This window comes from Eublepharis macularius, chromosome 6 (assembly GCF_028583425.1).
Source record: "Eublepharis macularius isolate TG4126 chromosome 6, MPM_Emac_v1.0, whole genome shotgun sequence".
Lineage (NCBI taxonomy): Eukaryota > Metazoa > Chordata > Lepidosauria > Squamata > Eublepharidae > Eublepharis > Eublepharis macularius.
The window spans coordinates 16418814-16444387 of NC_072795.1; the positions used below are offsets into that span (position 1 = coordinate 16418814).

The following is a 25574-nucleotide window of genomic DNA, read 5'->3' on the forward strand; positions in this document are numbered from 1 at the left end:
AATTTAAAAGCAATACAAGAGGCAGTATAATACATACAACCAACAATAGACTAAAGCTAAATTACAAAAATGAAGAAGCAGCGCACTAAAAAAACAACAACACGGCATGGTACATGCATTAGAGCAATATGGTGGGTTGGATCCAACCATCCTCCAAGGTGCCTTCCTCCTGCCTAAGGAGGCTTCCTTCAATTTAAGTGGCTCTTCCACCTACAGAACTACTTCTTACTTTGAAGTTTGGAGAAGACTCCAAGCATTGCAAGAGAGCTTCAACCCCAAAGGAATGGTGGGGTGCAAATATTTAAATAAATAAATAAATTTTGCTCAATGGAATGATAGGCTAGGGGTAAGATCCACCTCAGTACATACTACAAATCATGCAACAAAAGACAGACTGCAGAATTAGAGAACAGTGGCGATAAAAAAATGTGGTTTGTTTTCTGTAAAGGCGTTTTGTTCCTGATAGATGGTCTCTGCCCCACAGCATGCTTCCTTTTCTGCTGGTGCTTCCATTTGCCCAAGGGCCCACTGAACACTGCCTATCTTGCGCAAAGGGAAGTGCTAGTGGAAGAGGAACTGTGCTGTCTGGCAGAGACTGTCTGGTATGCATGGAACTTGTTCATAGGACTGAAGCTGTAATAATAGTGAACAAAGCAATGAAAGCTGCCTAAGACAAAAACTGAGTAAATTGTTGGGAGACAAAGACCATGAAATGCAAGAGGGGATTGTTGTGACATTTCCACATCTAAATCTATACAAGACAAAACAGTGACTATTCAGGACAGCAGCATTTGGTCCTAACATTGTTGAATTAGAAGGCATCAAGAAGTTTGGTGCTGTATCCTGAGGATTTAATAAGGACTTGAGATTCCTTACAAACATTAAGTAGGTTAGCAAAACTATGGAGCTTACCAGTTACTGCTATTATGTATGGTGTTTGGACTTTCCATTGATCAGCTTTGAATTTTGCATCATTATATGACATCCAGTACCTCTTGGCTTTTTTTACATATGCACCTGACTTGTGAAGACCTACTATATGCATTTGATGAAGTGGCATGTAGCCCACAAGATCTTATGTTGGAACAAAACTGGTTAGAGCTGTGTTTCACTCAGTCAGATAATTGGATCTTTCAGGGTCAGTGTTGTCTCCTCTGATTGGAACTAGTGTCTCGGGCAGAGGTCTTTCACATCATCTGTCACTTTACCTGTTTAACTGGAGGTGTCGGGGATTGAACCTGTGACTTTCTACATACAAAGCAGAAGCTCAACCGCTTAGTCTCTCTTCAGGGTGCCATAAGACTCCTGCTTTGTTTTTGCTGTAACTGACTTACATGGGCTGTTCCTCTGCAATTATAGCCTCCCTAGTTTACTTAAGCTGATTAACACCTAGAAAGGTGAGAAATGACTGGTCCATAATTTCCCAGGTGCCCCTGCTGTTGCCACAGCACCTTGTTTTGCTGGCATCCTCTGGCCCCTTACTTCCAAAACCACTTAGCTGTTTCTCCCTTCCCCCAAGCCTCCCAGTGGAAAAACATCTCCAAATCACAGGTATTTTTCTGTTTCTGAACAAAGATTCATAACCAAGAGCACACTGAGATGGAAGAGAGCTTTTAAAAACCCTGGCTATAACAACTAGGTATTTCAGTGGCTTTTAGCAAAGTTGGTTGAGGCACATCAAATACAGTGGACGTCATCTTTCTCGAGGATGGCTTCTTCTTGAAGGCCTTTTATTAGAAACAAGATTCTGGGCTGAGTGTGTTTTTTGTCCAGCATAGTGAGGCAGCTCTTATGCTAAGCTGAATTTGTTCTTGCTTATTAAAATTCAAAGTAGGCATTGAAGCAGGGCACAATCCAAATAGCAACAACCTTGAGGACGTAGTAAGAATGCTTGCTCCTTATTACAAGGACTGGCTGGGAAAAAAGGGATACCGTCATGTTCGGCTCAGCACAGCCCTTCCAGAAGACTGCTAATTCTCATTTAGCCCCATCTGGGAAATGTTTACTCATCTGAGCAAGCCGGGATATTGTAGCAACCTCACAGATGGAAGCATTTTTGCATTAAGTTAGGACATGGATAATTAACTGTCCTTTCTGTCACTGGAGAAATAGACATTCATATTTTTGATACACTGCCAGTAGCAAAATCACCCATAAAATTTAGGATTTCCTCCATCAAAACTACTGAGCTCTCCAATGGACTATTGGTAACTGGTACCCCATGCTTCTGGGAAAAGGACACATTATACTTCCCTCCTTCCTCTTGTTAGTCACTCTCTGTTTCCAGGAGTCCCAAAGGTCTGGTGACATCTTGAATGTGCCCTTTCTGTTCTTCTTAATAGCTGTGGATGCTTTTCATGAACTTGTCGAAATTCTCTTGTGCCGGTTTGGCTAAGCCGTGCTGACCCAGATGTTCAAACACTTGAAAATTGAGCTGTCAAAAAGAACTCTGTGGCATCAGCAAAACTGGCTGAGAAGTGGTTATAAGGATGCCACCGGAGAGAGATTGTGCAACTTCATTTATCTAAATGAGACTGAGGTTGAGGAAGGGGTGAAGTCACATCCGCTGTTTGGATACTGGCGGTCCAACTTCTCCGGTTACATTTTTTATTAATCTAGTTCTTAAAGCGTCTGTCTGTGCTTCTTTGAGAAAGGCAATATTCAGGCCGAGATCATTTCTCACAGCCTTCCTGAGCAATCTTCTATTCAGGTTTCCACACACACCCCTTTTTCTGGTGAAATTAAAATTATATTGGCCTACAGTTAACCCCTTTAAAGTAATTGGCAAAGGTCTTTCCACTCATGCAAAGAAGCGTTGTAGCGATTTGGATCAACTGTGGTTCTGTTTGCTTCTGATCAGACAGTTGTCACCTGGAGGTCCTAACCATATGATAAGCTCTTCCTAGGACTATCCCTGTGTTTGCCTTGCGAACTATCTGGCAGATGAGATCTTGGAACAATTTAGATTAGGGTTTAGATTAGGCTATGAGGATGAAACTTCGATTAGGCATTTCAGATTTGGACCATGGCACACAGAGAAAGGGGGCATAATTCTTTCCTCCTGCACCATCTTTTGACCTGAAATGGCCCCGGAAAGCATTTATTTGCCCTGCTGGGGGTTACCCATGTACATGTAAATTTCCCAGTGGAGTAAATAGCAGGTCCCTGGGGCCATTTCAGTTTAGGAAAACAGCATGGGATGGAAATCTTAAGCCTTCTGTACCCACGTGCCATGGTCCCAGTCCCAAACCCCTGGGAATCTTAAGTTTTACCTGGGAACTGCCAGCATATAGCTGCTTGGCAGTCCCTGTAGTGGACAGGGGCAAGTCCTGGGAACAGTGGTAGGCCCTTAGAGTCATGCAGAAGCCAATCTGCTACCGTCACCACTGAGTTACAGCATTTTGTGACCCCCTGCCAAGTGTGATATGTGCATTTGTCACATTCACACTTGGTACAGTTTAAGAGGTATACTTAAAATAGCTGAAGTGTATGCCTAAAATGTGTCCTGACCTGGGTAGCCAGGGTGAGCCTGATCTCGTCATATCTCAGGAGCTAAGCAGGGTCAGCCTTGGCTATTAATTGGATGGGAGACCTCCAATGAAGACCAGGGTTGAACAGGCAGGCAATGGCAAACCATCTCTGTTATTCTCTTGCCGTGAAAACCCCACCAAGGGCCACCTTAAGTCAACTATGACTTAAGGGCACTCTCCACCACCATGCCTACAATGCAATGTATGAAGCAGGGCTTTGACTTTATTTTCAATGTGCACCTCTGTTAAAACCCTCATAGCTTAGCCCTCTGTATACTTTCTTAGGTCACACGAAGCTGCCATATACCGGATCAGACCATTGGTCCATCAAGGTCAATATTGTCTACTTAGACTGGCAGCCGCTCTCCAGGGCCTCAGGTCAAGATCTTTCACATCATCTATTACACGATCCTTTTTAAGAAGGAGGTGCCGGGGATTGAACCTTCTGCAGGTCAAGTAGATGCTCTGCCACTGAGCCACACAGCCCTCCCCAGTAGAAGTCCAACTGCAATCAGTAAATGGTAGAATGGATTGCAGCCTTAATTCTTTTATTTCATAACCCCTTATGCTTTGTGCATGATGTACCCTGTTTACAGCACTCCTCCTATGCCAACCATGCTGCTCTTTAATTTCATTTTAATTTCATGTTTTTAAAAATAAGAATCTCACTACTGCCATGAGCTCAGTAGGTGGTCTTGGGTAAGCCACTCCCCTCAGCCCCAGCTCCCTAGCTGTATTGTGGGGATAATAATAACACTAACTTGTTCACCCCTCTGGGTGAGGCACTAATCTGTCTAGAAGAGCGGTATATAAGCGCAGATTGTTGTTGTTGTTATTATTGTTGTTGTTATGATTAAAAATAAAACACTCCCAATTTCCACACAGATGAATGCATACTGCGTATGCATTATTTTTTTTTTTTTAAAGAATATAAAATCTGGGAAAAGTAGGTTTAAAAAAAGTACTAGAAAAGACATCTCTGTATTTTAAGGTGTTCCATTCAAACAAGTGTATTGCAAAGATTTTCCCAAATAGTGAAGACTGGTGAATAGGCTGACACGTGTACACTAGTTCAAGTCCATAGCATCTTCCACACGACTAGAATCAGTAGTTGCATTCACTTTTTACAGGTGGAAATGTATATCTGTAGCCACCAAGAACTAGTTGGTTTAGCCCAGTAGGGGCAGAGTCACTGTATGGAATTTAGCAGCAGAGGAAGAGGGTGGTTGCTGCGAAGCTCAGTAAGATTTTCTGGGCTCTTACCACTTCTTTCAAGCTGCAGATTGCAGTCTACTTAGTGAGCTGTCCAATTGGTTGGAATGGAACCTCTTTGAAAGAGAAGAGGATGAGAAGAATCCTGCCTCCTTGATGGACTTAACTTACCAGAAAGCATTGCAATCAAGAACCAGCTGTTTAATTAAACTCAGAGAGACTATCTGTTGCATTTCCTGTTCACTGCTATATTGATGTCTTCTCTACATCCATTTTGTTGCATTGTTCTGTATGGTGGAGAGGCTGTTCAAGACATTTTTATTTTAAATAATCTGTCTTGCAAGTTCTGTTCCTGAATTAGCCTCATAGAACCCACGCAAAGAGTGGTTATACATGACATCCATGCCATCTAGTGTGAATGAGGACCTCACTGGATTACACAAGTGCAGACTTCCCACAGAATGTCCAGGGTACCTCGGTGGCTTGAGATCCAACAAAAGAATTCATAGAGTAAAGCTATTTCCACATACAGATGTAGAAAAAGGAACATTTTTTAAAATGTGGTTTTCAAAACAACCCAGTAAAAGTGATTAGTGTGATGTATTGTCGAAGGCTTTCACGGCCGGAGAGCGATGGTTGTTGGGGGTTTTCCGGGCTGTATTGCCGTGGTCTTGGCATTGTAGTTCCTGACGTTTCGCCAGCAGCTGTGGCTGGCGAAACGTCAGGAACTACAATGCCAAGACCACGGCAATACAGCCCGGAAAACCCCCAACAACCAACCGATTAGTGTGGCAGTTTGACAGTGGCCAGAACAGAAGGAATTGCAAAGATCGGCCCAGATTTTTACACAAGGCCATATGCCTTGTGTGAAGGCATATGGCCTTGTGTAATTTTTTACACAATCCCATATGTGTTTACCAGGAATCATGTTCCACAGAATTGAAGGAGATTGAACAGTGCAGTCCTATGCAAAATCACTCCAGTCTAAGTGCATTGATTTCAGTGGGATTAAACAGGAGGAACTCTGTATAGGATTGAACTGGCATTCGCTTTATATGTTCATCTTCTGCCATGTGTACCAACTCTCTGTGGTCTCTTCGATGTGGATGCTTGTTTCTACTCGGCTGTTTCTCCTTTCCCTGTGGGCTGCCTTGTTCTGACCTCTTCTCCTGTCAATCTCAGTCCGTTTAGCCCTCCTCTTTAAGTATTAACCTTTTTCTCAGTTCACATAATCTCCTTTCTTCCCCTCTCTGACTTTTTAAGGACCTCTGTGCCACCTTAAGGGCAGGGAACAGAGGGAAGCAGTTTCCCCACACTTCATCAGAAACCATGGTAGGTAAAGAATACACAGTAATTTAAAAAAAAAAAAACCTCCCAATCCAATCTGTTTCATGCTTCCCTTCCCAGATGAGGGAGAAACAGAGATCTGTGCATATTTCAGCTTTAGCTGTTTTGGTAAATCATATGTGAACTAGCATTTATTCAAACACTCTTATAACACGAAAACATGCAGATCCACAGATTTGTCTGAATGTGGCTCTTGCTGCCCAGCAAATGGGTTTAGGGTTGGCAACTTGAGTCCCTGATCCAGTGCAGTTAAGTGTTGTTGTGAAACAACAAATAGCCCCAGTGGTTGTGATGCAAAAGTTCTATCCACTTGACTGAATGAGGGTCCCAATAAACCTCACAACACGATTGGCCCTGTGTACATAGATTCCCCCTTTACCAACTGGACTATTAATAGCAGACAAACAAGACAGGGGAGAACAAAGTACTAAATTTTATCTAGGTTGCATCTGGCGTTTTCTCAGCTTTCGGTTTAATGAACAAAATATACATTAAATCATAAATGATCCAGCAGCTTCAGAGTCAGAGAAATTCAAGAGTAAAAAAATATACATACGCTCAAACTTCAAGATTCATTCATTCCATCATTAGTTCTGGCTGATAATCTTTATCTGCATCCATAATTAATTAACATCCCAAAACAATATGCAGAAATGCAAGATTTAATTCAATGAAATGTTGACTATAGTTTTTTGTTTTCATTTAGGATATAATAAATGGTTCTTGATAAGCCCTGGAGGCTCATAAACGCTGTAATGGAGGGTTTTTTTTAATAATGGTGTTTTCTAGTTTGCTGCTAGATTCATTCTCTTCCCTGCTACTTTGAAATAAAGTCACAAGAAGACAAAATTAGACATGACAGTGGGAGGGGAATTAATGCACGCTTCCTACCTGGAGAAATCTAGCAGATCAAGGGGGTAGTTAAAATCATAATCCTAGCTTTCAATTCCAAGATTTTAAAATACAATAGAATGAAAGATTCAAGCATGCAATTCCTTGGTACATGCCAAGAAGGTCTCCAGTGTGTATTTTCTGTATGTTTGAACTATACTTCAGAGAGTGGAGCCAGAGTGGGCAGGTATGTGCGGACAAGATCTAGTGTGAACAGCCTCACTGTTCCCTAGACCTGGGGCCAGGGGTTTTTTTTATCTGCAACAGTGATGAAGACCAAATTTGTTGTTATAGGGAGATCTGTGAATACATGTATGCATGGGTCTGATTATATGATATGTTAAATGCAATTTAGGTTGAGTATTCCAATGTATTGTCTAATCAGATGATTTAATGTATCATCTAATCAGACCCCAGATGTTAATATCTGAAACACGGAAGGAAGAATCAATTTTTAAAACAAAAATAGCACATGAATAGGGGAATTCCTTCATGCCCCCACTTACTGTTCTCTGTTCTGTCTCTTTAAAGATTTGTGTCCCTTCCTGGTATTGATTTACAAACGTAAAGTGGTTAAAGTACTCGAGTGATGAGAGAGGGAGGGGGCAAGGCTTGGTTTCCTTTGCCCATGTGTTCTGCTAGTATTTTAAAAAAACAGACTCCTCTTTTAATTTACACATGAATTGCTGGACACGATAAAGAAATAAATATACACGAATTCTCCCTCTCTCCAGTTATATGATCTACTTGACGCCTTACTGCAAGAGAAATTGCTTGATACAACTGGTGAAAATGTTGACGCTGACTATGGCCCCAATCCATCAGGAGTGTGGTAGAAGGCTGCGCATGCCAACTGCTGTCCATTCCCTCACCTGCAACCCACTCTGATTCCCCAGCCTGAGATTTTATCCAAGTGCACCTAAAAAAACAAGGCTTTCTTGGACAGTACCACATAAAGGGGAGGCATTCCTATAGAATAAAAATGCCTCACCATAAAAGGAAAGATAACATTGCAGAAGATGGCTTTTAACAATATTGAAGCCTTGAATTTTCTACTAGAGATGGGCACGAACAAAAAAAACCCTGAACATGATGTTCTTTGTTCGTTGCCATCCACAAACAGGGACTCACGAACAACCACAAACATGGCCCTGTTCACAAACATGTTCGTGGTTGGCTGTTTGTGGGGGCCAGCAGGCTCTCCTCCAGCTATCATCCAAGTTTGATCAAGATCCCTACTGCACCACTCCCAGAAACCTGACCAGAGCAGGCAGCAGGAAAGGTACCAATAATAAATAATAGCTTGGCCCAGAGCCTGGCAGCAGCCCTGGAACTTGAAGGGGTAGATCCCTATCCCACCACACACAAAGAAAATTCAAGTGCCAATGCACTCTCTCAAAATGCCAACAGCAACTGTCTCTCTCCCTCTCCACTGTCTGCAAAGTCAGAGCTGGGAGCCCCCCTCCCCCCGGTCTTTGCTCTCTTGTAACGAATTTGGAGCTCCACATTTGAAAGGAAGACCTGCCTATCAAGCTAAATTGGGCTTAGATTGGGGTTTCCAGGGCAACAGCAGGAGTTCAGACAGAGTTCAGACAGAGTTCATCCCTGCCTAAGTTGCCAAGGGAATTGATTGCAGGTGCCAGATTGTCTGGCTTGACAAACAGCAACGAACGAGGCTTGCAATGACCACCTGTTTGTTCAGAATGGGTCCTCGTGAACAGCTTGTTCACGAACAGCAGATTGGGCTGTTCGTGGCTTTTTTTCCCGTATTGCTGTTCGTGCCCATTTCTATTTTCTACATACAATATATTTTTTTTGGAAGAAATATATTTCTCCACTGCACACTTAAGCTAGCATGGCCTGTGGAAGGCGAGACCCTCTGTAGCTTGGCTCTTTGTTACACTAAAACTCTATCCTTTTTCCTGGACTTAAGGAGACTAACAACGTTTGGGAATTGACTCTGTAGTAACATGCAGCATGAATTCAACAGGTTGCTTTGTAAGAAGTTGAAAATACGGCAGAGCAGTGTCAAATTTGAGTGAAAACAGACCTGTGATGCGGAGTCTCCTGTGATAGTTTTGTCCACAGGGCTGGATCTCTTGGACTTGACGGAACCTGTCTCAAAAAACCAAAGCAAAGCAAAGAAGTCGGAGAATTCCTCAAAAGGAGAAGGTTCAAAGACTTTAACTCACAGGAAGAAGACAGACAGTCCAGACCTCATCAGCGTGGATGCTGAGCAGAAAACCCAGTCTGTCAGAACTCCTGAGAAGTCCTCATTGGATTTAGGTACTTGCCATCTTAGATATAGGGTTGAGCGAATTTTCCCCATTTCCTTGCTTTTTATACTTATTTACATTTTTGTCAACAGTTTTGAGGTTTGGCTTTTTCTCCCTGGATTTGTAGATTTGCTTGTATTGTGTACATATTTTATATATTTTTAATGTGCCGTTGTGTTTGTTTTTCTGTTGTTTATATATCAGATGGCACAGATCCATTCTGCTAGTGGAGGCTCTTTCCTCCGGTGGAAGGAGCCTTTGAGCATCTTGCCTCAGGGAAGATACCTCAGCTAGTGGTACAAATCTGCAGGGTCCAACCCATATTTATTAATGCACAAATAACATTGATTAGTGTGTGCATTTTATGTGGGAAATTCAATGCTGGAAATCAGGAAATAGTGCCGAACTCCTCCTGGGTTTGTTTTGCATGGGGGAATAGTGAAATCAAAATGCGTCAGAACAGCTGGAATAAGACATTCGAAAGCATCCTTGCTCTGGTTGTTATTTTTTAATTTTACTATGCTCATAATCTGCCTTTCACAGTGAGATTCAAAGTAGATTACATAGTGGAAGGCGAGGTATCCCTCCCAGCTTTCCTTTTACTTCTCTTTTTCTTGTTAGGCCTTGCAGGCCTTAATCTGGACCAGATGATAAATGAAGCTGGCGATCCAACATTTTCCTTTTTTTTTACTTCATTGTTTGTTGAATTTTTACCCCCCCCCCCCACACACACACTTTTTAGCCAAAAATTGGTTCCCAAAACAGTTTACAGCAATTTAACAAACTGATATAAATAAAATATAATGGATTGTGCTTGAGGAAGCCATGAAATTTGGATCCAAGTGTGTGGTTTGGATGTTTCCTCCTCTTCTTGTCTCAGGAATGAGGGTAACTGGGAGGATAATGGATTTATGATCGCAGCAGGAGGAGGGAGCTCAAAATGTAGTCATTTGGGGATGATCATATAACCGTATTCCCCTGCATATTTTCCCAATTTAAATACCCCTTACTACAAAACAGCTCTGAGCCTTATGCATGAGAGTTTATTCTATATTTTCTCCCTATGAGGATCTTAAGCATCAGTCGATACAAGAGGGAACAAGAACTCTCCCTTCCTTCTGTGGTAAATTCTCTCCTGTACGTGTCTCTCAGTGGGGCACGCTAACTGCACGGAGGGCCTCCTAGCCCTGCGCTCAGCTGGCCACGCGGCAAGCCGGCCACCCCAGCACCTGGTGAGCCGCGGAGCTGTCGGCAGCGAGAGCGTGCGCTGGGGCAGCTGGCTTGCCGCACGGGTGGCTGAGTGCAGGGCTGGGAGGTCCTGCACACGTGGCAAGACAGCCAGCCGCCCCAGCGCACGCCCACGCCGCCGCCAGTTCCATGGCTCACCGGGCACTGGAGCGGCCAGCTTGCCGCGCAGGCGGGCATGGCTCCCGCCCTGCATGATGACATCAAAGTGACATCATCACGCAGCACTGGGAGCACGCGTGCTGCGTGCACGCGGAGCACCCGGGCAAGGTTTGCCCCGGGCACCCGCGCGCCTGGATCCAGCGCTGCTTATATAATCAGAACACTGTATCTGGCAGCCATTTTTTAACAAGATCAATCCCTTGAGGTGTTGTGGATGGCCCGTGAAGCCTCTTTTTATCTGGTGGGAGGACAGCTGAAAGGAGCAGCTTCTGCCATTTTAAATTTGGATAGAGGGACACTTTGAGTTTTGGAGCTAACTGAGCTAACTGGCATCTTCAGAGGTGCTACACCTCTGAAGATGCCAGCCACAGCTGCTGGCGAAACGTCAGGAACTACAATGCCAAGACCACGGCAATACAGCCCGGAAAACCCACAACAACCATCTAACTGAGAACATTTGTGAAAAGTTTTCTGATTGGCCTTTTAGGATCTTGGGGTTTGGTGCTGATGCTGCTTTGAGGCTATCACAGCCTGTCTCTATGCCTACTTGCTTCCAACCTACTCAACCTGTATACTTTGGGCCAAACTACACATTACACTCTTTGGGTTATGTCTGGATCCCCCAACCTCATCATTGGTAGGCGTCCTCCCAGTGGGGTAGATCATACCCTCTGGGGCTGTTTTGGGTCCAGAAAATGGTGCAGGAGGGAAGGCTGAAGCCCCCACACACTGGTCCTGACCCAAATTGGGCCCCTCACACTGTTCCATTGGCAGATGTGTCTTGCATGATCAGAAAACTTAATCTGGATTTGACCCAGTGTCTTTCCCAGCCTTTCCAGTAATTGGAGGCAAAACAACATACCTTTCAGCTGCAGTTTTCTTGCAAAATCTCATTTAGTCTTTTCTTCCTCAGTCAATATTCAGGCACAGCTAGAGAAATGGGATGACGTGAAGTTTCGTGGAGACAGGGCCAGCAAAGGCCATCCGGCGCCCGAGAGAAAACCGTCATCTTCCAGAGCTCCATCAAAAGAATTTATTTGGTAAAACATATTTGTTGACTTTCATTTAGGGGTGGCTCTACTGTTAGGCTGGGGAGGCAGGCCACCCCAGGCAGCAGCTTTCGAGTTATCATTCAAAAGGCAGTTATTTGACAGTTGAGGTATCCTCACAACAATCCTGTGAGGTAGGTGAGTCTGAAAGAGTTGAAGTTACAAAAGGACACATAGTTTCAAATGGGCAGCCATGTTGTTCTGTAGTAAAATAGCAATATTCTAGTCCAGTAGCACCTTAAAAACCAACTAAATTTCCAGGGTACGACCTTTTGAAAGTCAAAGCTTCCACTGGAGGTGATCAACTGACAGTTGATCACCTCCAATGGACAGTTGAGGTCTCCCACCAGCCTAAGAAGGAGGTGCCAATGCAGTAACTGGGCTCCTGTTCTATTGGCCATACAGCTGGCCAGAAAGAAGATGATGTGTAGAGCATGGAGCACAGAGACCTCCAGGACAGGCCTTGCTGCTATTAAGAGGCTGATTCTGTGACCTGGGTTGTCAGTAGATGAGTGCCTGGGACAAACGCTTTCAATGTCCTTCTAGCCTCGCAAGACTTCTGCTCTCACGAATCTTCCACCCCCAAGCCACTGCCAGTCACCTGGGTGGCAAGATCTGACGTTATTCTTAAATCTTGAACATTATGCGCTCAAAGTATGGTAATGAATGACGCAAAGTAAACATCATTTTATATATAACCCAAAACCAAAAATGAACTTACGTTTAATGAACTAAGAAGTTAATGTGCTAACTTATCACATCATTCCTCCTATGTGATCTGAGCCCTGTGGTCACTATACAACAGAAGATAAGGAATTCCAAAGGTCTGGAGATACCCCGGTGAACGTCTGGAGCTCCCATGCCAAAATGTTTTCTATTGCATTCAACGTTAGGGCCAGTTCCTTGCATGCAAAAGGGTTGTTGAAATCATTCAGACACTTCTTGGTTACCTTGGAGCATCATATATGCAGTGGAGCAGTCATTTGATTGCTCTCCCATGCAAAACATGTCTGGCTCATGAAAGCTTATGCCTAAATAAATCTGTGAGTCTTTTAGATGGTACAAAACTCTTCTGTTATTTTGGCTCACGTCTGTGAAGAACCATCCCTCCATAAACTTAATGCTCACCTCAAGACCAGTATGGTGCAGCGAGTTGGGTATCAGACTAGGATCTGGGAGATCCAAGTTCTCACTTTGCCATAGAAGCTCGCTGGGGGACCGTGGGTAACTAGTCACTTCCAGCCTAACCTACTTCAGAGGGTTGTTTCCAGGGTAAAATGGAGGAGGAAAGAATGGCGTGGCATGCTGGTTTGGGCCTCCATTGGTGGAGGAAGTGGGATATAAATATATTAATAAGTAATAATTACAACTAATTGCACTACAAAGAATTCCTGTATTCTGGTCCACTCTTTCTTGTGACGTTCAAAAGAGGGACGTGTGCATCTCCCCCACAGAATGATGCATGAGCCCCACGGACATTCAGAGCCATGTGTCGATTCTTAAATGCTCTTCTGGCTTGTTAACAAGAAGTAGTGGAATCTCTATTGCTGTGTAGGTGTTTAGGATCAGGATGTATGTGTTTTATGAGGTAGGTGAGAGTCAAACTTGAGTATATGAAACTGCCTTCTACTGCTCTGTCCAATTCCATAGTGTCTATTCTGACAGATAACAGGTCTCCTAGGTCTTGGGAAGACGAAGGTCATTCCCAGTTCTGCTACCCTTTGAACAAGAGATGGAACCATGGACCTTCTGTAAACAAAGCTCTACCTCTGACTTGTGCCCTCTCTGTTTGGACCTTCTATTGTTGAGGACGTAGTCACTATTCTGCAGCTAAGTTTAGGTGTCTCATCCTAGTAGGTCACAAGGCCTTTGCTCTGCTGGTGTTGCAATGACGACTGTGCAAATACATTCTTTGTAGGTCTGCAGAGAACAGATCCCAATCAGAAGTGGCTGCTGTCAAGACCGCAGTGGAATCTGATTCAGCCTCAGATTTAGAGTTAGCACCTGCAACAAAGGTAAGGGGTCATGAGCAAGACTTGTATTGAAGGCTGTTGAGACTTCAGGGCAAGTGGAAAGAAATGTAGGTTCTGTGGGAAATTTCTGGTGAGATATCAGGGTATGGTTGTTCTTGAACTTTCTCCCAAGAATTTGACTTTATAGGTAGTGAGACCAACAGGTATGGTTTTGTCAACCTTCACGTGGGGCCTGGAGGACTTCCGGAAGTACAACAGATCTCCACACAACAGAGATCAGTTCCCCTGGAGAAAATGGCAGCTTTCGTAGCATGGACTGTATACCACTCTTTCTCCTCCCCAAACCCTGCCCTCTCCAGGTTCCACCCCTAAAATCTTTAGGAATTTCTTAACATGCAAGTGCTAGTGAGGGAGAATCAAAATGGTTGACATCCTTTGTTCAGTAAATCAGCTGTAACGTCTTTATGAATAGTTCCGCAGCCACCATTCATAGCTCAAGTTGAAGGTAACTCATATCTCTTTAAGCTTACTATATAAGATGTGAGTTGATCAAAAGACAGCCTGATCAGCTGTCAAGCATCAGAAATACATTAGAACTGATACATACCAAGAAGTTATGGTTTCCCACAGCGCGAGAAGGCTATGTCCTTCAGACCTCTCCTGGCTGTGGTTGGAAGCAGCAGACGCTGAAATTAGACAGTGGTGATCCATCAAAATGTCCGTGCTCTTTGGGGAATATAACTTTTTTTTAATTTTACCCAATTTTCTGACAATTCTGATTCAGTCAGCAAGTTCAGTTTCTTTATGGTTTCTCTGCACACAGGGCAAAACTATACTTGTCCTTTTTTGTGACTGTGCTAACAAAGTTGGACAGCAATATTGCAGTTAAAATTAGCATCTTTTGTGTCAGTTGTACATAAATGGTATAAAAATTCAGTGAGAGATAAAAAATTTCCCGAAGTTTTGAAGCTGAGAGGGCAGGGGCAGAAATTTTGAGGACAATATAAATATATGTAATATTTCAATTCAATTCAGTAACCTTTATTGGCATTACATCCATGTTGTGTAATATTTCTTAATCATTTATTTTACTGCTTTATCAATATAAAAAGCATAATTTAAAGAATAATTTATCATCTAATGCTGTGGACTGGTTTACATAAAAATCTTGATGCTATACATTTATTGAGTAAGACCTTGCTTTAAAAAGCATTTCACCTGTTCCAAAGGAGAAAATACTTCACAGAAGTGTCCCTAAATTTCGATATATATTTTTTCCCCTGGAAAAAACAAGAACAGCTAGACAGATGTCCTTAATCAGCCAGCAGCCAACATGCATGGAATAAGGCACGTTTCATAGGGCTCCTAGTGAAAGATATAAGGCAGCCAATGCCTTTAAACAGGGATTCAATGTGACTGGAGGTACAGATTTGGGATGAATGTTATCCTGAGAGCAACATTGCTTCCTCCCAATAGCTGATGTAGTTGGGATGTGACCAAAAGGAAGGGTCACTGCGCTGCTTAGGTAGTCCAAAATTGCCAGCTAGCTAAAGCCCAGTACAATGCCACTGCAGTCTCCCACAACTGCCTAGGCCAGCTACAAATCTTCTCCTTTAGAGGGTGCAAGTGTTAGAAGGATGCTTTGGAGTGTTCCCCAGCCACACGAATAGCCAAGACTGCTATTGCTCTTGTAATTTGTGTGTTTCAAGTTTGGCTCTTGAAAGTTATTCCAGGAAATCACTGACCTGTCAAGAGAAGAAAAAAAGCTTTGGGGCTATTGGAAAAAGGCAAGTTATTTTGACGTAACACTTTCTCTCCCTTAAATACTCCACAGTACATAAATCAGCGCAAGCTCTGCTAAGCTTTTAGAGACCAAGCAGAAGAAGATCGATACAGCAATAAAACAGTGACACAGAAAAGAGCCAAACCAAACATTGACATGTTTCCTAAGCAATAAGCATCGGGTGCCTAGAATTCCACTTGTCTTTCACGTGTGGATAGATTTTAATTTTAGACTTTGAAGTCTAAAACATATATAAAATATAAATATTATAAAAATAGAATAATAAAATATTTAAATTTTTTAAAACCATCTAAAATACAAAGGATAAAAGGTCTAAATGTCCATTGGACGCATGAAAGCATTGATCCGTGGGGCAGGATAGTTTGCGGTCTCCATTTGTCTTGGTGAACTGTGATTTGCTTTTTCCTTTTGAGCCAGGATTCCAAAGAAGGCCTGTTTGGGAGCCTGGGTGGCAGGCAAAGTACAAACCACGGGCAGTTTGTTTGGATGTGAAGCAATCATTCAGTAGCCAGCCGTGCCTTCTGAGGGGAGGCACTTGGATCCGAGGATTCCTCCAGAGGCTCATTCACACAGCGACAAAACATTGCTTGCCACTAAAAGCAATCTGTGATATTTTGGGTTTGGTGCAGAGAGTATTTTAATAAATATAATTGATCGAGGAACAGTCTAAACATTGTCACTTAACGTCTGACTCGCCAAGGGTGCATTCCTGTGCACATTTGTTGCTGGTTACGTTCTGCTGAACTCAATGGAATTTATTGTCGAAGGCTTTCACGGCCAGAGAACGATGGTTGTTGTGGATTTTCCGGGCTGTATAGCCGTGGTCTTGGCATTGTAGTTCAGGAGTTCAGGAACTCCTGTAGTTCAGGAACTACAATGCCAAGACCATGGCTATACAGCCCGGAAAATCCACAACAACCATCAATGGAATTTGCTTCTGAGTAAGCCGTGCAAAGAACAGGACAGTTAGGTCCTCATTCTGCCATACTTTGGATGCTTAGATCCCATTGTGGTATTTAAACAGCTCCAACTGGGAACCAAAATCACAGCCTTTTAAAGACAGGCTCTGCTGTACCCAAGACCCACAATCCTTGCTTTGCCATCAGGAGTCAAATCTGATCACTTCTTGGCACTTGCCTTTTCATATAGCTTCATAACTTTATGGCCCCCCACCCTGCAAAAAACCCAACCCCTCTTCCATCCCTTCTTTCACCAACACCTTTGCAATAACGAGTGCCTCTTTGGTCCCAATTGCTTATTTGCATCTCCGAGGCAGAGATGTGCCCTTCACATTTAACTGCAAACCCATGCATATGTATCATCAGCTGGCTGAGCGATGGAAAGTTGAGCTTGTCAAGATGACTGCAGTTCACCATCTGCGATCCCTTAGGGATCAGGGGGGCAGGGCGGGTTGCTCTTCTTTTTAAGCAGCACTAAGCTATTTTGTCTTGAGAACAAGGGGATCCTAAACAAGCATGTCATCTTTCTGTTTTATCTTCTGTGTAAGAGAGGATATGGAGGGCCCTGGAACGAATTCAAGTGCAAAGAGTGGATCCGTCTTCCCCTCCAGAGAAGAGCCCTATTGAGTTCTCTGGAGCCTATCCCACCCCCTTCCTGACTGGCCCTCAGTCTGGCATGAACACATGGCATTGTGCATGACTACTACATGCTTTGGTTGGCCTGTACGCATCTCTCACATGTAGATCCACACAGCTTACATATACTCTGAGCAGGAACATGAGAACTTAAAGAATAAAGCTTTGCTGGATCATTTAGAAAGTTCATCTGGTTCAGAATCCTGTTTCCTATTGTGACTGAGCAGGTACTCTTAAAACCAAAATACAAGTGGGGCAAAAAGACAAGAGCTCTCCTCTGCGGTTCGACCCAGACGGCAGAGAGTCAGTGGTACATCTCCCACTGAACCTGGAGACTCCGTTCAGCTATCCAGGCTAATAACGATAGACCTATCCTGTTTGGATTTGTTTAAAGCCCTGTAAAATGAACTGTCATCACTGCATCTTGTAGCAGAAAATTTCATAAATCAATTCTGTGTGGCATGAAGAAGTCCATGACCCTGACGAGGTGTGACCAGTTGGATATGCTGTAAACATGGGACAGTGGGATGTTCCCTCTGTGTAGAGAAAGTATAAATGCAACTTCTGTTCCAGTTCTTGGGTTTTAATACTATGCAGATTTTATGCACCACAGATTTCTAGATAGTCTGCCCACAGTTTGAAATCCCAGGATTAACAATCATGAATGTTAGCCTTGTGAGTTCTAAAGGCCGAGTGTTTATGCGCCCATGTGTCGGCTGACAAACTCCAAAGTGCTCCTGTTGTAGTCCAGTTCATTGAAATGGGATTTCGGTGGTGCATAGGTTGAAAAGTGCAGCTTTAGCAATTCCTAAGCCGCTTGCCCTTGCATCAGCACTCTGCACAAGATTGGTGGATTAAAAAAATAAAATAAATCAACCCTCATCTGGATTCAGTCTTGACTTCTGATGCAATAGAAACTAGATCCAGCATGAAAAGTGCTTGCTGTAATTAAATATCCCCAAGGTTCATAATAATCAGAAATATAATAATGTAAGTAGGTACAATTGGGATCTGTAGGGCAGATATCCAGCTAATGAGTTTAACCTCAGACAAGTGTGAGGTCAGGAGCTTAGAAGACTCAGCATTTTTAGGTCACTGCATTGCTTGCTTTTGCCATAACAAGGGATCATTCTTTTCATGGTGTTCATGAACTTAGAAGTTTTTGATGAAAAGATGCTCATAAAGTTAAAGTGGATCTCCCTCCGGAGATGATACCAAAGGCAAATGAAGGATGGAGCCAGGAATAGCCAAGAGCTGTGTTGTGAAAGTGGCAAAGGAAAGCATTGCTTTCAAATGCCAGAAATTTAAATAAAATGTCCTTTCCCTTGAAATAAAACTCCTAATATGGGATCAAAATGTTTTATTCTTGTAAGAGACCTTTCCAAGCCCAGAGGATCTTCGCCAGAAGAGTGCACTGTGTACTTTCTGATAGGCCTCAAACTGAGAAGGGAATTTCATTCACCTTGGACCTCTGCTTCCCTCCTGCCCCTGGTCCCTTAATTATGAGGAGCAAGAGGTGGTCTGTCTTCCTTGGCCAATTTCCTTATGAAGGGCTTGTGATGGCCTCACACCTCTGGAACTCCTGTGTGATTGGAGCAGTTCCCATGGGAAACTGGTATTACCTCCACAGCTTATCCATGGCTCAACCCTTCCCAGCTGATGGTCAGACAACTGGCCATTAAAGGGCCAGTCACAGCCAGCCAGCCGGCCATCAGGAGTCACCTTAAAGGTACTGCCCATGTGAGTGGACACCAGAACTAGTTCCTCAGATCACCTCAGAGTCAGGCAGCCTTGGGGTCCACCAGTTTCCTGAAAATTCTCAACTCACTTAAGAACATTGCTTGTGCTTCCAGACAAAAATGGGCCTAGAAAGTCTATTGGAACTTAATTCTAAGTTATCAACCTCACAGGGATCGGAGGGGGAGGTGGACAGGCCTGAAAACTTGGAAGTTGCTACCAAAAGGTCCCAAAAGAGTGTTCGAGCAAAAAATGTGGAGGTCCATTTTATTCTAGGGTACATGGTATCTTTGCAGCAAGAACTGCTGATCAGCTACACTTCACAGTTAAGTATAACTTAGCAATAAGGTTTAACTGACAGGAACGGCACCTGAACCTTACAACATAGAGTAGATAGCCCCACCCCCTTTAAGACTGTTTTTGACAAGAAGAGCATCCAAACATACCAAAACACCTAAAGTCCCTAATGGACTCCCTGCCGAACCAGCAGACCTCCAAACCCTTCCCCCACCAAAATACAACTCCCAACTCCGTCAGCTGGTCAGCAGTTAAACTGCCAAACTCCTACTCCTCCACCCCTTCAGCATTCCAATCCACTGTTTCAAAGTGATTGGCTGAGGCTTCCAGAGGACGGAACTGGAAAACGTCCATCACAGAAGGATCGTGTCAAGTTTTAAAATCACACTGCCTTCAAGAAACTCAACGTTTCCGTAGGATTATCCAGTTCTGTTCTCACGACAACACTTTGAGGAATATTGGGCTGAAAAATAGTGACCTTGGGTTCTGTGGTTACTTGAATTGAGGGTTTCTGGTTTAACCACTGCACACCACTGCCACTCTGAATGGACACTGCATCCTGCTTACTGGATATATTATTTTTCTTTTAGGCACGATCTACCAAAGAGCAGCGCTGGGGAAGCAGCCTCCTCTCACGAAATCATTCCTTGGAGGAGGAATTTGAAAGAGCCAAAGCAGCCGTTGAGGTATTGGTTTATGTTTTGATAAGAGCTCAAAGCTCATCTTCTAAACTTATTTTCCAGTGCAATGGGCTGGTGGGTTTGCTGTTAACAGAAGCAGTCAAAAACACCTCCGGGCATCAGGTAACCTGAAATAAAGAAGAGGTCCCTGTAAAGTTAGCGCCTTGATCCTCAGCGTTTTTCTTTGAAAGTAACTCCAATTGATATCAGTGTCACTTGTGTCCAGGTAATTGTACTTACAACAGTTGTCGTATAAGAGGTGCTTCAATCATTAAAACACAGCATTGTTCATTTTAAAGACATGAGAATGCCCTTCCAGGTCATTGGTGCATGTCTGAAGAACATAATGTGAGAACTAAAACTTAGATGAAATAGGACAAAAAAAGATCTATTTGCAGGCACGAACCCGTCTCACATTATATTTCTGCATGATTTCAAAAGACACTCTGTGATCATCTGAAAGTACTAAAAGACGTGATGGGGGTAAAGAGTCTGGGACTTCCGTGATGTTACAGAAAAACAGGGCAGGCAGGGATTTCTCTTGCTGCCATTGGTCAAGCTGCTCAGATAGTGCAGGGAGCTAAGTAGGCAAGAAATCTAGGCAAGAACATACAGTCAAAACAGACACCTAAGAAAGAAGACGGGGATTGAGAAGAAACAGAAATCTGGGGAAGGGACGGAGTGGTCTGGATGAGGGCAAAAAGACTAGAGGAGAAGGAACGGTGGGAAACGGGCAAAAAGGAGAGCGAGCAGGAACAACAATGGCACGGAAGACTGAAATGTGCATTTTTTTTTTGAGCTGGCTAAAAAAAATGTGCAGCCAGCCAGTGTGCAGCCTAGCCAGTGTGGCTAGGTTGTGAAAGCACATCTGTACCCATGAGGAACTGGAAGTCTCCTTGTGCAAGCAGATTTCCCTTCTGGAATTGGAGTGCTTGGATTTATTTACTTTACTTATGGCCCGCCTTTCTCACTGAGATTCCAGGGGTGTACATCAAATACAGTTAACAGGATGGGACATCCAATAAGCAAAGCTATACGGTTTGGATTTCAGAACCCTGAAATCAAGTAGAAGTCTAAAAACTCCACTGACACAAAAGCTTGAGCACTAACACAATGCGTTAAACGATGCACAGGATTACATAGTAGGATCATACTGATGGCAACAGATAGTACACATGGAATAGAGTAGTATAATCTACAGTGCCATCTTGTCAGGATTTATCCCAGGCGTTGCTGTGCCAGACGCCAGGGTGCCTGACTCTGACTCCGGGGTGCTGTCAGGGATACTGCAGGGTCCCGCTTTGTGGAAGGAGGGGAGGTATACCTCATCATCACCCTTACTCCCTCTCAGTCCACTCGCAGGCCTGCTCCACCTGACTCTGCTCCTGCTCCCACTTTCCTCTCCTTCACTGACCTTCCTTTCCCTCCTTGCCATCCAACCTCCAGCAACTCCTACTCCACTCCACCACTCCTGCACAACCCACCCCGATCTCCGTCCTAAGACAGCCTTTATAGGGTTTCCTCCAACTTCCCCCGCCCTTTCTCCCAGGCTCTTTCCCACTCCGATGTTGTCCAGCAGTGTATGCCCTCAGGTGTTTCTCCCTTCGCCCTAGTTTCTCGTTGCATTCCTCTCTTCTCTTGCAGGGCAGGGCTGGATGTATCCCAGCTGGGGCTTTTCTCAGGTGTGCCTCCTTTCACTCTTATTCTTTCCTGCAAGACAGGGCTGGCAGGGCCCTTCCAGACAATGTGGCGCGGCCCCCTTTGTCTCTGCTCACGAGGTGCTGTGCTGGTCTCCTGGGGTCCAGCCAGCTCTCCCAGGAGGCTGTTGCTGCTGGTTCCCCCTAAGGCTTCCAGTACCTCCGTCCCGGTGTTGGAGTCTCTGGCAGGCTTGTGTGCCTCTTGCCCTTTGGGGCGGGGTTGGGCAGTGTGCATCTGGCTGGTTTCTCCCCTGGCTCCTTTTTCCCTTTCCTTGCTGCTGTCTGGAGCTGAACCCCCTCCCTGGGGCTTCCTATGCCTGCAACCGGGGTTCCGTCGGCCTTCAGGTAAGGGGTCTGTGGCAAGTCCAGGGTGCTTGAAGCGCTCAACCCTGGACACATCTTTCTGAACTATTTCATTACAGTTAAGAAAACCCTCCTGGATAATTCAGTTTTGCATAGTTTGTATGCAGGCAGGCCATTCCACAAAGTTGAGAGAATGTGATTTCCTTGCATCGAGTGATCATAAAAGCATCTGTGCTGAATCAGACCAGCGATACTTCTAACCCAGCATCCTGTCTCACACAGTGGCCTATAAGCAGGGTGCCTATTGTTGCCCCCCCATACTTGTATTCAGAGGGTTACTCCCCATGAACCTGCCTCCTCCACAGCCCCGTCATGGTTACTGCCCCATGATGAGTACAGCCACAGGTGGATCTCTCCTCCAGGAATATGCCTAATCCCCTTTTAAAACCAAGTTTGCGGCTCTCAGCGCATCCTGAGTTTTCTACTTCTCCAGCAAACAAGTGTTCTTGGGAATGAGCGAACCAACCTCATTTCCCCAACCTTTTAGTCCCCTTGATTGAGACAACAAATTCCAACCAACATTAGAATGCGAAATCCAGCCTGGAAGTGTACTTAGGTTTATACACTCATGATATGGTGTGGTGTCAGTTAGAAGTGGCTTGTATTATGATGAACAGGCACTGAAGCAATCACGTCAATGATTGCAAATCACAACGAGGCAGGTTTTTTCTTCTCTCATTTTTATGCGGTCGTGCTTGCTTACTTATGCCTGGCTTCAATCCAAGAGTGTGAAGGCTGATTGAGTGGCTGTCTGTGCTGTCTTTTTCCTGCTACCTTCCCTCTAAGATTTTTGTCATTCTATTCAGATTTCTCTTGATTGGCAGAATTCTTGACATACCACTAGCGGGCTTTCTTTAGCTCAGTGACAAAATGATTTATCAGCCTACATGTCACTTGGGAATGAATCCCATTTTCAGAGGACTCTGTGAGATCCTTGCAAATCGTATTAAGGCGAATCTGCCCACCAAGACATCTCGCACAGCATAACATTGGGGGAAAGAGTAAGGCTAAACTGGAGTCTTGGTCCTTGCTTAAGACTACAGCTCCCATCAATCCTCATGGCTCGAAGGGCTGATTTCTGTCTGCATTTTAACAGAATCACATGATGACTGCCTTCTAGGACTGAGAAGAGTGGGAAAAATTGTGTGACTTAATTTTTCCTATTGACAAAGATTATCCACCTGTGGGAAACTGGCATGTTACTAGAAGGGTTCTAGTTTTCATCTGACGTGCTAGCTTTCTGTGGGCAAGGACTTTTTGCAAGTCCCAACAGAATATGGATTTAACATCTTGCAAAGCAGGAAAATCTGTGACAGAGGTGAATTTTGGAATGCATGCTGGCCTTTATGAAGCTCAGGCTTCAAGGGGAACTATAGGCTGCTGCTTAGCATTTCCAGTGGTGTCCTCAGAGGTGTGATGGGACCTTGAAGAGTGTGTGCGCTTCTTCCTGGCTGCTGATTAGGCCCATCTTGTATCCAAGGGGGCCAGGGCAGCGGAGAGGGCCTGATCTATCCATGAAAGGGTGTGGCAAGCTCTCAGTCCTAGATGCGCTCCAGCTGACATCACTGGACCCGGAAACCTTCCAGATCTTTTCAGTACTGCTTTCACACAAGCTTTGAATTTTGGAGAAAAATATTGAACTTCTCCTTCCATCTGGTACGTAAATCCAGATCCCTTCTGGGTCCACTGTTCTTGCTACAGGTACTAATTCTGTTCTACTGCGGTACAGATTATGTTTATACTGTAAGGTCCTTGGGGCAAGGACTCTTATTTTCTTTTTCCTTGCCTGCACTCTGTATAGTGTCCTGAATGATAGCATTATGTGAATAATAAGTATTGCTGAGGTAAATTCATGAGATGTGCTTTAAACTCTTGAAATGAGCCATATGGAGGCCAAGTATTTTTCATTATTCACTAGGGACAGCAATTTGATTTCAGGTGCAAATTTTGTGACATGATGTATTTTAGGGTTTTCTGTTGATTTCGCAGGAGGGGAAGGCTTTTTTCTGGCATGAATACAAGTTGAGCTTCCTTTTGCATAAAACTTTAGTTGCTCTGCTGTTCAATTATGAAACATTCAGCCAATGATAAAGAGACTCTTAAATAGCATCCTTGGCCTGAAATACTTTACCTAGAGAGATAATTAAAACAGGTTCATATGAAGAGGGGGAACAGCTGTTAGCAAAGAACATCATTTAAATACCACTTTGCTAAAAGTAAAAGCATTTCTTTCTACTTAATAGAGAAATTTGGACTAGGGTTTTTTAAAAAAAGAACCTGTTGAAGATAATTGCTGGTATTTTTCCACAACGTTTTTCTACCCAACTGAAGAGAGAAAGAAAATGTGTTAAATTGTTACTGCAGGCAAAGAGGCTGGGCTGGATAATCGAAGGAAGACAGTAGCAAAAGGATTTCTGTTCTTGCAAGTGAAGAATAATATGTTTTAAGGATGTTCTTTTGAGACCGAGTTAAGAATTTAGCAATTAAAGGAGCCAGTCTGAATTAAGCCTCGTGTGCCATCATATGTGTGTTACGTGCTGTCAAGTCGCATCTGACTTACGGCAACCCTATGAATTAAAGTCCTCCTGATGTATGAAGAACAGAGATTGGAGGAGGTACTACAATTCCCCCTTCAGAAGAGTAGACTTAACTATGCTCCCAGGACAGAAACAGAGGGACAAAAATAACACAGATCCATCCTTCTATACAATAAAAATTTGCAGGCTCGGCCTGAATGAGAGCCGTGCAGGGAACGGAGTGTGGGGTTATCCTTCAATCATTGTACCGTTTGGTGTTCAAAGCTAGCATCCCTGCTTTGCTATTAACATTTTACATAAGATAAGTTATGCCCTTTAAAAATAAAACCACATCTCCCCCTTTCATATGCTAATGTCAGTAGAAGAAGCCCAGGAGTTAGCAAAACTGAGCAGAGGTTGAAGGGTTAAGTCCCCTGTCCTTTCCCTGCATTGCCTCAATGCAAATTGAGGCACTAGGAGCTTGCAATTTACATTTTATAGATCAAAATTCTGATACTCACCTAAGCCTTGCTCGTATATACAGGAGAATGAGGTGGCAGAGCTCTGAATTGGCACAATGAACTGCACTGCTTCTGACTTCATGGATTTCAGTTCTGAATGTCTGATAGCATAAAACCCTTAATGCAAACAGTAGAGAGACCAGTATTACCTTTAAGACTAACCAACTTTATTGTAGCATAAGCTTTCGAGAATCACAGTTCTCTTCATCAGATGCATTAATCCAGCTCCTCTGGATTAATACAAACAGAAAATTAACCGGGCAGAGAGAGCGGTTCTCCACCCTGTCTTTACATTCTGCACTGGTTTTCTTTTTGCAGATTTTTAAGATTGGGTGCATTCCAAGGGAATCCTCTCCTTGCCCTTTGAAGTGGGCTCAGTCCATTTTCCCCTCCATCGCACCCTGCTGTCTCCTTTCAACTTCAGTTTCCAGCAGGTGGAAAGTGAGCAGGTTCTCGATAAAAGAAAGGCAATACTATTTTTGCCAATACTTGTGTTGTTTCAGCTAGGCTTGGGGAAGGGCTTCAAAGGACACATTCAGGTTCAATCGTTGGAGCTTTCCAGCAAAAGGACATCATGCTTAAAAAAACCCTTCCTGGGACCTGCTGTCAGTCAAAATGTCCAAAGCCAGCCTGGATTGATTACAGTTTGGGGAAGGAATGTGGCTTAGCAGCAGAGTAT

General features: G+C 43.8%; 1 protein-coding gene across 3 annotated transcripts in view; it reads left to right on the forward strand.

Annotated features, from left to right (window-relative positions):
- Nucleotides 1-25574, forward strand: part of PEX5L (peroxisomal biogenesis factor 5 like) — a 65085-nt gene that overhangs the window by 14867 nt on the left and 24644 nt on the right. For 2 of the 3 annotated variants that reach the window (XM_054983250.1, XM_054983249.1), the window contains 4 exons: nt 9057-9266; nt 11577-11703; nt 13631-13727; nt 19709-19804. In XM_054983250.1, coding sequence (XP_054839225.1) covers nt 9057-9266; nt 11577-11703; nt 13631-13727; nt 19709-19804 — 530 coding nt within the window. The remainder of the gene's footprint in view (nt 1-9056; nt 9267-11576; nt 11704-13630; nt 13728-19708; nt 19805-25574) is intronic. The other variant, XM_054983251.1, reaches the window with a different exon arrangement.